This window comes from Perna viridis, chromosome 8 (assembly GCF_037379345.1).
Source record: "Perna viridis isolate PV_CMFRI_1.1 ecotype Kerala chromosome 8, ASM3737934v1, whole genome shotgun sequence".
Classification (NCBI taxonomy): Eukaryota; Metazoa; Mollusca; class Bivalvia; order Mytilida; family Mytilidae; genus Perna; species Perna viridis.
The window spans coordinates 36,843,021-36,856,053 of record NC_142452.1 but is presented as its reverse complement, the minus strand read 5'-3'; the positions used below and the strand labels follow the sequence as shown (position 1 = coordinate 36,856,053).

General features: G+C 35.7%; 1 protein-coding gene across 7 annotated transcripts in view; it reads left to right on the top strand.

Annotated features, from left to right (window-relative positions):
- Positions 1-13,033, top strand: part of LOC148610373 (coadhesin-like) — a 37,790-nt gene that overhangs the window by 14,446 nt on the left and 10,311 nt on the right. For all 7 annotated transcript variants that reach the window (XM_088542906.1, XM_088542902.1, XM_088542903.1 and 4 more), the window contains 8 exons: positions 840-1,004; positions 2,526-2,690; positions 4,122-4,286; positions 5,763-5,927; positions 7,360-7,524; positions 9,001-9,165; positions 10,598-10,762; positions 12,784-12,948. In XM_088542906.1, the coding sequence (XP_088399032.1) occupies positions 840-1,004; positions 2,526-2,690; positions 4,122-4,286; positions 5,763-5,927; positions 7,360-7,524; positions 9,001-9,165; positions 10,598-10,762; positions 12,784-12,948 (1,320 nt within the window). The remainder of the gene's footprint in view (positions 1-839; positions 1,005-2,525; positions 2,691-4,121; positions 4,287-5,762; positions 5,928-7,359; positions 7,525-9,000; positions 9,166-10,597; positions 10,763-12,783; positions 12,949-13,033) is intronic.

Here is a 13,033-nt window from a genome sequence, read left to right as displayed (position 1 = left end):
TTTCCTCTCTCGTCTACCCTGGATTTGACTTTTTATGAGCAACTCGGTGGGTGTTTCTAGAAAAGCAGGGGACGCTTACCCTACCGGTGCACTTGGTCCATACTCTCAGTTCTTAGTGGAGTCCGAGTTGCTCGTTTGCTTTTGTTACTTTTTATATATGATTTTAGTTACTTTATGTTATTTGTTGTGTGTGTCTGTTGTCTATGTCTGGTCTTTGTCCCTGGGTTACTTTCTTCTGATTACCGCTATAACCTTGATTCCCTTGAGTACACTTTCAGGATAACATATTATCAGCTCCCTCTTGATCTCCACTGACGTTATTCCAATTCAGCTGTTCATAACTAAGTCAGACGTTATGTTTTTTATTGGCAATGTTACAGTCAATTTGACGTAAAGTTGTCATTTGAAATTCCAGAAATTGGTAGTATCACGGCAATAGTATGAGAAAAAAAATAAGCAGTGTGAACAATGTTAAAACGATAAGTTGTCAATAAAAAATCATCTGTTGTCAAAATAAAAAACGATTATGCTACAATGTATTAACATTGAGAAAGGTATAATGAGACAGAAACATGATGAATCAACAGAATAGACCGCACACTTTATCCACAAGCCTTTCATACTCTTTGTATTAAAAAACACTTGGTGGATACTTCATTAGTGATGAACAATTATGTGATAAATATGTTAATACTTCCCCTTGTGCTGATAACAGGAGCATATTAAAAGGCTAATATATAACTATCACCCGGGAATTTTCTTGATATTGTCAATGATATCTTTTTACAATATATTATTCACGGACAGCTATGTATAAATCATTGACTTCCTTGTTAAAGTTGATGGCTACTGGGAACAATGGGCAGAATGGGGAACATGTTCAGTGACATGTGGAACTGGCAAAAAGACCAGAACAAGAAGTTGTATCGAGCCACTAAATGGTGGTGCTCCGTGTTTTGGTGAAGGGATCAACGTGTCATCATGTTCTGAGAACGGATGTCCAGGTAAGTTTCACATAAGTATATCCTTTTGGAGTTGAAACAAAGTTACCCCAACTGAGAATTATAAATGATTCCTTATATTTTATACATGCACAGGTTAAGTACCAATTAAAATTAAGTAAAGTCGTATACGATAATATTGTTAACTTACACTACTCAACAACAAGACAAATTATTTTAAGAGGGCAGATAACTCTTCTAAACGAAGTCAGACGTTATTCATTCATTGGCCACTTCACAGTTAATTTGACTAACATTGTCATTTGAAATTCCAAATATTTTTAAGTATCACAACAATAACAAGAGTTAGAAAATATGCAGTACGAAGAGTATAAAAACGATTAATTTCCAATAACAATATACTTCATTACTGATGTTCAAATATGTAATAAAAGATTAATTCAATTATCAGCCCTCGATTGATATCGTCCCCTGGGCTGAAGCCTTAGGATAACAAGGGTAATTTCAAAAAGCCGTATTAAAGAAATATTTTTATATTTTTTTTGACAACATCCTATTCTCGGAAATCAATGTATAAACTATTTTCTGGCTTGTTATAGTTGATGGCTACTGGGCACAATGGGCACTACTGAGTTTTGTAATTTCCCAGAAATGAACGTCACAATATGATTGGACTTGATGTGTAACCAAACATGAACCCGAGTCCTACATATTTAAAAGCATTTTCGGAATGACATGGGTGTGTTCTTATTGTATGACTTATCATTTACTGCGGTTCTCGGTCCAGCTTGGGAAGAATTGGGATTGGTGTTACATACGATGAGGACATAACGTTTTGTTGGTTTAAACTGGTCTGAAGCTGGCATGTCAGTTAACACTTAGTAGCTTTTTGTCTGTGCATATGTGTACCGAATTATCAGTTTCTTTATTTATGTTTTAAAAAGAGACCCAGACCTTTTTAACTGATTTTTAGGTGTGTTTAATTGTGTTATATTTTTTCCAAAGTGACCATTTTGACAAGGAAGGGTAGTAATCACGCCAAAAATACTTCAACTCCGCCTCATTTGTGTGCCTGTCCCAAATCAGGAATTTATGGTCTCAGTGTGTCTTGTAGCGTTTTCAATTTTAGTTTACTTTATGTTGCTGGAGTATTAAGGGGTAACTTTTTCACTACATATGTGTATAATGTTGTTTTGGTGTAAGCTTACTCCTGCCCAGTGGTGTAAGGGTTTCCTCGTTCTTCACTGAAGACCAATAGATGGCCTTGACCTGACATTTTTCATCCCGGTAGGGTTGTTTTCCCTTTGACATAATCACCATATCCATAAGAATAGATTAATATTTGGCTTTTTAAATATTATCCTTGCTTGTTATCAGCCCTTGATTGATATCGTCCCTCGGACTAGCGCCCTTGTGCTGAGAACAAGGGCATCTTAAAAGGCCATGTATAGATCAATAAATATCTTTAGACAATTACTTGGATATCGTCAATGATATCTTTTTTCTACAAAATCTTCTTCTTCTTGGGAAGCGATGTGTTAACTGTTTTCTTCCTTGTTGAAGTTGATGGCTACTGGGCACAATGGGTCGAATGGGGAACATGTTCAGTGACGTGTGGAACTGGCGATAGGACCAGAACAAGACGATGTATCGATCCACTGAATGGTGGTGCTCCGTGTTCTGGTGAAAGGACTGACGTGTCGTCGTGTTCTGAAAAAGGTTGTCCAAGTGAGTTCCACCAGAGTGTGTTTTTGTACCTAATGTCAATTATTTCTTCATATATTTCATAAACAAGTAGGCAGAGTACTAATGCAAGTTGATGAAAGTCAAAGACGATCAAATGCCAATTTACACTAGTCAACAACAAACAAATAAACAGATGTCTGATTGTATTATTGTTCATAGCTAGTACAAAAAAATATTCTTCCACGATATACCTGTTAATGATAAACCTTTTATTTCTTATAAACATGATGAATTCAAGATATTATTCCTTTCATCTGTGGTAACATCCCTTCAGCACCTGCGTATTGAATGTTCATATCACAGCTCATACGTTATGCCAGAGCTTGTCGAAACTCCGCAGACTTTTTGTATCGCGCTAGAATTCTAATAAATGAGCTTCTGGAACAGGGTTATGTTGCTGCAAGATTGAAGTCGTCACAACAAAAGTTTTCTGGTCGTCATCATAAACTCGTGGATCGTTACGGTGTATCCATCTGCGCCATGAAAACTGATTTGTAAAACGTGTCGTAGTTTTCATTTCCTCTCTCGTCTACCCTGGACTTGACTTTTTATGAGCAACTCGGTGAGTGTTTCTAGAAAAGCAGAGGACGCTTACCCTACCGGTGCACCTGGTCCATACTCTCTGTTTTTAGTGGAGTTCGAGTTGCTCGTTTGCTTTTGTTACTTTTTATGTATGATTTAAGTTACTTTATGTTATTTGTTGTGTATGTCTGTTGTCCATGTCTGGTCTTTGTCCCTGGGTTACTTTCTTTTGATTACCGCTATAACCTTGATTCCCTTGAGTACTCTTTCAAGATATTATCAGCTCCCTCTTGATCTCCACTGACGTTATTCCAATTCAACTGTTCATAACTAAGTCAGACGTTATGTCTTTTATTGGCAATGTCATAGTCAATTTGACGTAACGTTGTCATTAGAAATTCCAGATATTAGTAGTATCACGGCAATAGTATGAGAAAAAAAATAAGCAGTGTGAACAATGTTAAAATGATCAGTTATCAATAAAAAATCATCTGTTGTCAAAATAAAAAACGATTATGCTAAAATGTATTAACATTGAGAAAGGTATAATGAGACAGAAACATGATGAATCAACAGAATAGACCGCACACTTTATCCACAAACCTTTCATACTCTTTGTATAAAAAAACCCTTGGTGGATACTTCATTAGTGATGAACAATTATGTGATAAATATGTTAATACTTGGCTTTTCAAATATTGTCCTTGTTTGTTATCAGCCCTCGATTGATATAGTCCCTCGGGCTAAAGCCCTTGTGCTGATAACAAGAGCATATTAAAAGGCTAATATATAACTATCACCCGGGATTTTTTTTGATATTGTCAATGATATCTTTTTACAATATATTACTCACGGACAGCTATGTATAAATCATTGACTTCCTTGTTAAAGTTGATGGCTACTGGGAACAATGGGCAGAATGGGGAACATGTTCAGTGACATGTGGAACTGGCAATAGGACCAGAACAAGAAGTTGTATCGAACCACTGAATGGTGGTGCTCCGTGTTTTGGTGAAAGGATCAATGTGTCATCATGTTTTGAGAACGGATGTCCAGGTAAGTTTCACATAAGTATATCCTTTTGGAGTTGAAACAAAGTTACCCCAACTGAGAATTATGAATGATTCCTTATATTGTATAAATGCCCAGGTTAAGTACCAATTAAAATTAAGTAAAGTCGTATACGATAATATTGTTAACTTACACTACTCAACAACAAGACAAATTATTTTAAGAGGGCAGATAACTCTTCTAAACGAAGTCAGAACGTTATTCTTTTATTGGCCACGTCACAGTTAATTTGACTAACATTGTCATTTGAAATTCCAAATATTTTAACGTATCACAACAATAACAAGAGTTAGAAAAATAGGCAGTACGAAGAGTATAAAAACGATTAATTTCCAATAAAAATATACTTCAGTACTGATGTTCAAATATGTAATAAAAGATTAATTCAATTATCAGCCCTCGATTGATATCGTCCCCTGGGCTGAAGCCTTAGGATAACAAGGGTAATTTCAAAACGCCGTATGAAAGAAATATTTTTATATTGTAAGCATATTTTTTTTTGACAACATCCTATTCTCGGAAATCAATGTATAAACTATTTTCTGGCTTGTTATAGTTGATGGCTACTGGGCACAATGGGCACTACTGAGTTTTGTAATTTCCCAGAAATGAACGTCACAATATGATTGGACCTGATGTGTAACCAAACATGAATCCGAGTCCTACATATTTAAAAGCATTTTCCGTTTGGGAAGAATTGGAATTGGTATTACATACGATGAGGACATAACGTTTTGTTGGTTTAAACTGGTCTGAAGCTGGCATGTCAGTTAACTCTTAGTAGCCCTTTGTCTCTGCATATGTGTACCGAATTATCAGTTTCTTTATTTATTTTTTAAAAAGAGACCCAGACCTTTTAACTGATTTTTAGATGTGTTTAATTGTGTTATATTTTTTCAAAGTGGCCAGTTTTGACAAGGAAGGGTAGTAATCACGCCAAAAATACTTCAACTCCGCCGCATTTGTGTGCCTGTCCCAAATCAGGAATTTATGGTCTCAGTGTGTCTTGTAGCGTTTTCAATTTCAGTTTACTTTATGTTGCAGGAGTATGAAGGGATAACTATTTCACTACATATGTGTATAATGTTGTTTTGGTGAAAGCTTACTCCTGTCCAGTGGTGTAAGGGTTTCCTCGTTGTTCACTGAAGACCAATAGATGGCCTTGATCTGACATTTTTCATCCTGGTGGGGTTGTTTTCTCTTTGACATAATCACCATATCCATAAGAATAGATTAATATTTGGCTTTTTAAATATTATCCTTGCTTGTTATCAGCCCTTGATTGATATCGTTCCTCGGGCTAGCGCCCTTGTGCTGAGAACAAGGGCATCTTAAAAGGCCATGTATACATCCCTAAATATCTTTAGAGAATTACTTTGATATCATCAATGATATCTTTTTTCTACAAAATCTTCTTCTTCTCGGGAAGCGATGTGTTAACTGTTTTCTTGCTTGTTGAAGTTGATGGCTACTGGGCACAATGGGTCGAATGGGGAACATGTTCAGTGACGTGTGGAATTGGCAATAGGACCAGAACAAGACGATGTATCGATCCACTGAATGGTGGTGCTCCGTGTTCTGGTGAAAGGACTGACGTGTCGTCGTGTTCTGAAAAAGGTTGTCCAAGTGAGTTCCACAAGAGTGTGTTTTTGTACCTAATGTCAATTATTTCTCCATATATTTCATAAACACGTAGGCAGAGTACTAATGCAAGTTGATGAAAGTCAAAGACGATCAAATGCCCATTTACACTAGTCAACAACAAACAAATAAGCAGAAGTCTGATTGTATTATTATTCATAGCTAGTACAAAAAAAATATTCTTCCACGATATACCTGTTAATGATAAACCTTTTATTTCTTATAAACATGATGAATTCAAGATATTACTCCTTTCATATGTGGTAACATCCCTTCAGCACCTGCTTATGGAGTGTTCATATCACAGCTCATACGTTATGCCAGAGCTTGCCGAAACTCCGCAGACTTTTTGTATCGCGCTAGAATTCTAATAAATGAGCTTCTGGAACAGCGTTATGTTGCTACAAGATTGAAAACATCACAACAGAAGTTTTCTGGTCGTCATCATAAACTCGTGGATCGTTACAGTGTATCCATCTGCGCCATGAAAACTGATTTGTAAAACGTGTCGTAGTTTTCATTTCCTCTCTCGTCTACCCTGGACTTGACTTTTTATGAGCAACTCGGTGAGTGTTTCTAGAAAAGCAGAGGACGCTTACCCTACCGGTGCACCTGGTCCATACTCTCTGTTTTTAGTGGAGTTCGAGTTGCTCGTTTGCTTTTGTTACTTTTTATGTATGATTTAAGTTACTTTATGTTATTTGTTGTGTATGTCTGTTGTCCATCTCTGGTCTTTGTCCCTGGGTTACTTTCTTTTGATTACCGCTATAACCTTGATTCCCTTGAGTACTCTTTCAAGATATTATCAGCTCCCTCTTGATCTCCACTGACGTTATTCCAATTCAACTGTTCATAACTAAGTCAGACGTTATGTCTTTTATTGGCAATGTCATAGTCAATTTGACGTAACGTTGTCATTAGAAATTCCAGATATTAGTAGTATCACGGCAATAGTATGAGAAAAAAAATAAGCAGTGTGAACAATGTTAAAATGATCAGTTATCAATAAAAAATCATCTGTTGTCAAAATAAAAAACGATTATGCTAAAATGTATTAACATTGAGAAAGGTATAATGAGACAGAAACATGATGAATCAACAGAATAGACCGCACACTTTATCCACAAACCTTTCATACTCTTTGTATAAAAAAACCCTTGGTGGATACTTCATTAGTGATGAACAATTATGTGATAAATATGTTAATACTTGGCTTTTCAAATATTGTCCTTGTTTGTTATCAGCCCTCGATTGATATAGTCCCTCGGGCTAAAGCCCTTGTGCTGATAACAAGAGCATATTAAAAGGCTAATATATAACTATCACCCGGGATTTTTTTTGATATTGTCAATGATATCTTTTTACAATATATTACTCACGGACAGCTATGTATAAATCATTGACTTCCTTGTTAAAGTTGATGGCTACTGGGAACAATGGGCAGAATGGGGAACATGTTCAGTGACATGTGGAACTGGCAATAGGACCAGAACAAGAAGTTGTATCGAACCACTGAATGGTGGTGCTCCGTGTTTTGGTGAAAGGATCAATGTGTCATCATGTTTTGAGAACGGATGTCCAGGTAAGTTTCACATAAGTATATCCTTTTGGAGTTGAAACAAAGTTACCCCAACTGAGAATTATGAATGATTCCTTATATTGTATAAATGCCCAGGTTAAGTACCAATTAAAATTAAGTAAAGTCGTATACGATAATATTGTTAACTTACACTACTCAACAACAAGACAAATTATTTTAAGAGGGCAGATAACTCTTCTAAACGAAGTCAGAACGTTATTCTTTTATTGGCCACGTCACAGTTAATTTGACTAACATTGTCATTTGAAATTCCAAATATTTTAACGTATCACAACAATAACAAGAGTTAGAAAAATAGGCAGTACGAAGAGTATAAAAACGATTAATTTCCAATAAAAATATACTTCAGTACTGATGTTCAAATATGTAATAAAAGATTAATTCAATTATCAGCCCTCGATTGATATCGTCCCCTGGGCTGAAGCCTTAGGATAACAAGGGTAATTTCAAAACGCCGTATGAAAGAAATATTTTTATATTGTAAGCATATTTTTTTTTGACAACATCCTATTCTCGGAAATCAATGTATAAACTATTTTCTGGCTTGTTATAGTTGATGGCTACTGGGCACAATGGGCACTACTGAGTTTTGTAATTTCCCAGAAATGAACGTCACAATATGATTGGACCTGATGTGTAACCAAACATGAATCCGAGTCCTACATATTTAAAAGCATTTTCCGTTTGGGAAGAATTGGAATTGGTATTACATACGATGAGGACATAACGTTTTGTTGGTTTAAACTGGTCTGAAGCTGGCATGTCAGTTAACTCTTAGTAGCCCTTTGTCTCTGCATATGTGTACCGAATTATCAGTTTCTTTATTTATTTTTTAAAAAGAGACCCAGACCTTTTAACTGATTTTTAGATGTGTTTAATTGTGTTATATTTTTTCAAAGTGGCCAGTTTTGACAAGGAAGGGTAGTAATCACGCCAAAAATACTTCAACTCCGCCGCATTTGTGTGCCTGTCCCAAATCAGGAATTTATGGTCTCAGTGTGTCTTGTAGCGTTTTCAATTTCAGTTTACTTTATGTTGCAGGAGTATGAAGGGGTAACTATTTCACTACATATGTGTATAATGTTGTTTTGGTGAAAGCTTACTCCTGTCCAGTGGTGTAAGGGTTTCCTCGTTGTTCACTGAAGACCAATAGATGGCCTTGATCTGACATTTTTCATCCTGGTGGGGTTGTTTTCTCTTTGACATAATCACCATATCCATAAGAATAGATTAATATTTGGCTTTTTAAATATTATCCTTGCTTGTTATCAGCCCTTGATTGATATCGTTCCTCGGGCTAGCGCCCTTGTGCTGAGAACAAGGGCATCTTAAAAGGCCATGTATACATCCCTAAATATCTTTAGAGAATTACTTTGATATCATCAATGATATCTTTTTTCTACAAAATCTTCTTCTTCTCGGGAAGCGATGTGTTAACTGTTTTCTTGCTTGTTGAAGTTGATGGCTACTGGGCACAATGGGTCGAATGGGGAACATGTTCAGTGACGTGTGGAATTGGCAATAGGACCAGAACAAGACGATGTATCGATCCACTGAATGGTGGTGCTCCGTGTTCTGGTGAAAGGACTGACGTGTCGTCGTGTTCTGAAAAAGGTTGTCCAAGTGAGTTCCACAAGAGTGTGTTTTTGTACCTAATGTCAATTATTTCTCCATATATTTCATAAACACGTAGGCAGAGTACTAATGCAAGTTGATGAAAGTCAAAGACGATCAAATGCCCATTTACACTAGTCAACAACAAACAAATAAGCAGAAGTCTGATTGTATTATTATTCATAGCTAGTACAAAAAAAATATTCTTCCACGATATACCTGTTAATGATAAACCTTTTATTTCTTATAAACATGATGAATTCAAGATATTACTCCTTTCATATGTGGTAACATCCCTTCAGCACCTGCTTATGGAGTGTTCATATCACAGCTCATACGTTATGCCAGAGCTTGCCGAAACTCCGCAGACTTTTTGTATCGCGCTAGAATTCTAATAAATGAGCTTCTGGAACAGCGTTATGTTGCTACAAGATTGAAAACATCACAACAGAAGTTTTCTGGTCGTCATCATAAACTCGTGGATCGTTACAGTGTATCCATCTGCGCCATGAAAACTGATTTGTAAAACGTGTCGTAGTTTTCATTTCCTCTCTCGTCTACCCTGGACTTGACTTTTTATAAGCAACTCGGTGGGTGTTTCTAGAAAAGCAAAGGACGCTTACCCTACCGGTGCACCTGGTCCATACTCTCTGTTTTTAGTGGAGGTCGAGTTGCTCGTTTGCTTTTGTTACTTTTTATGTATGATTTTAGTTGCTTTATGTTATTTGTTGTGTATATCTGTTGTCCATCTCTGGTCTTTGTCCCTGGGTTACTTTCTTTTGATTACCGCTATAACCTTGATTCCCTTGAGTACTCTTTCAAGATATTATCAGCTCCCTCTTGATCTCCACTGACGTTATTCCAATTCAACTGTTCATAACTAAGTCAGACGTTATGTGTTTTGTTGGCAATGTCACAGTCAATTTGACGTAAAGTTGTCATTTGAAATTCCAGATATTAGTAGTATCACGGTAATAGTATGAGAAAAAAATAAGCAGTGTGAACAATGTTAAAACGATAAGTTGTCAATAAAAAATCATCTGTTGTCAAAATAAAAAACGATTATGCTACAATGTATTAACATTGAGAAAGGTATAATGAGACAGAAACATGATGAATCAACAGAATAGACCGCACACTTTATCCACAAGCCTTTCATACTCTTTGTATAAGAAAAACACTTGGTGGATACTTCATTACTGATGAACAATTATGTGATAAATATGTTAGTACTTGGCTTTTCAAATGTTGTCCTTGCTTGTTATCAGCCCTCAATTGATAGAGTCCCACGGGCTAAAGCCCTTGTGCTGATAACAAGAGCATATTAAAAGGCCAATCTATAACTATCATCCGGGAATTATTTTGATATTGTCAATGATATCTTTTTACAATATATTACTCACGGAAAGCGATGTATAAATCATTGACTTCCTTGTTAAAGTTGATGGCTACTGGGCACAATGGGCAGAATGGGGAACATGTTCAGTGACATGTGGAACTGGCAATAGGACCAGAACAAGAAGATGTATCGAACCACTGAATGGTGGTGCTTCGTGTTCAGGCGAAAGGACGGACGTATCATTATGCTCTAAGAACGGTTGTCCAGGTTAGTTCCACATAAGTAAATCCTTTTCCACGATATGGTTCCACGATGTGGTTCCACGATATACCTGATATTAATAATAACCACATTATACCTGATAAATATTATTAATTCATGAGTATATAGTAATGAACTTATTAACCTATGGGTTTATCGTCCATAAAACACAAATTCTTTTGTAAATGATTACAACATCATATATACCTTTCATGATTTTTATTTACTAATGCAATACTCCTTTAAAAATTGTTTTTGCGTCTGCATATCACAGGTGAAGATATATTGGGCAATGGATATTTTGGCGTTTTGAAATGTCCAAGTTTCAAAATACAACAAATACATTTAGACTTCGCATTATCGCTTTTGATTAACAATATCGCATTTGTTTTGAGATCATGTAAGTATGGTTCCACTAGGAGTACTGATGGATGACCCTTTTTAGATCAATTATTCCTTTGATAAGCTAAAAAGGTCTGTAGATGTCTTTCGTATAAAAGTTTATAACAAAGTTATAATAAACTCTGAGCAATGATCAAATTGGAAATTCAATAGAGGTAATGGCAATATCAAGTCACAAACCGGGAAGTTGAAAACAACCACAATGATCCTGAATTGAACAGACATTTCCGATGAAATAAGTTGGTTAAGCCAAATTAACAGCGCGCTAACCCCCCTGCTTCTCCATTGAGGTTATTTCTTACTTTATATTGCAATGAAATCTGGCAGCACACATTTATCACTGGGTAAATCTTATAAAATCAGAAGTCAAAACTGTATTGAAGATATACTGATTTTCATTTGAAAATCCATCGTTTATATTTTTTTCAGAAACAGAATACATTTGTATATCTCAATCAGATCTGAATACCGGAAATAAAATATTGTCAGGATGCGTATGCGACGTATTTGAATTATATCCTTGGTACAATAGACGGTCAAAAAGGTGCATTTAAAAGTCAGAATAGTGGCTACGTACTCTAATTTACCTTAACATCCGAGAAATATGATCACCATATGCTGGGGGGAGCTGGTATAATACTTATATGGTATATAGAAGGGATTTTTTTTATCAGATATTCTTGTACTGAAAAGACTTCTGTCGTTGAATTTGAAGTAAAGGTACAAAAATAATGCAGAGGTAGCTATATCAGGAGTCTCTTAAATCTCTAGTTCCAGTAGTTAAATGAATGGATGTCATTCTCTAAAATTGACTTTTTTCAAGGAGAACTTCTACATACTGGTCAATTGTTGCTTTATAAAGCATGCGGTTGTTTTTCTTTAGCTCTATAGCGGTAAATTGTGTGGAATTATAAGCATAAAAATTGTAGGAACTGCCATTCTTTCAGTTAAATGCTTTTGATGAACAGGTTTTTAATTTCAGACGATTTAATTGTATACTCAAACAATATTCATTTCAAGTGACAATAATGAATTAAGAATTGTGCAAGACTATAAATACGTAAAAATACGTAATTTGAATAAAAACAATATTGAAACAGCCGTGAAAAAAGACACCTGAAATGACCTCAATTGAATTCACTAATATTATTTAAATATTTTATATTAGAAGTAGACGAGGTTATTGATTTATCTCTATCAGGAAAAAATCGAACAGTATATCGAATTGAGTAGTTCACATTATGCGACCTATCAGCGATGCCTATTTGATATGACATGTATTGTTAATTTTCTCTTCTGTCCTACATTACTACTCAACATCTATTAATTGTTCTGTATTATCAAATGTGAACGTAGCTACAACCCCAGATTAGACCTACAATGAGGAATCAACTGGCCAGTGAACTCTATATTTTATAGCTTAGGTGGCCATGCGGTTGGACTTTGGACTTAGTACATGCATTGTTTCTAAATATAACAGAGCTACAGAGTACAAATTCGAATACCGCGGATAGAACTACAAAAAATTTGCTTTGCAAATTTGTCATTTCGTATATCGTTAAAACATTTTAGACATTTATATATGTCTATTGATTAACCATTAACCAGATATCATTTATGTTTAGTTAATGGATACTGGGGACAATGGAATGCATGGGGAACCTGTTCCGTGACTTGTGGGACTGGGAGTAAAACCAGATCAAGAACTTGTACAGGTCCAGTGAATGGTGGAGACCCTTGTTCCGGTGACAGCTCCGACATTACGTCCTGCGTAATGGGAGGCTGTCCGGGTAAAGTTTATTTGCCTATTTTAATTAACCAGATTTTTATTGTTATTATCTTGCCAACGAAGAAGTGGTCGTAACTTTTAAGTTC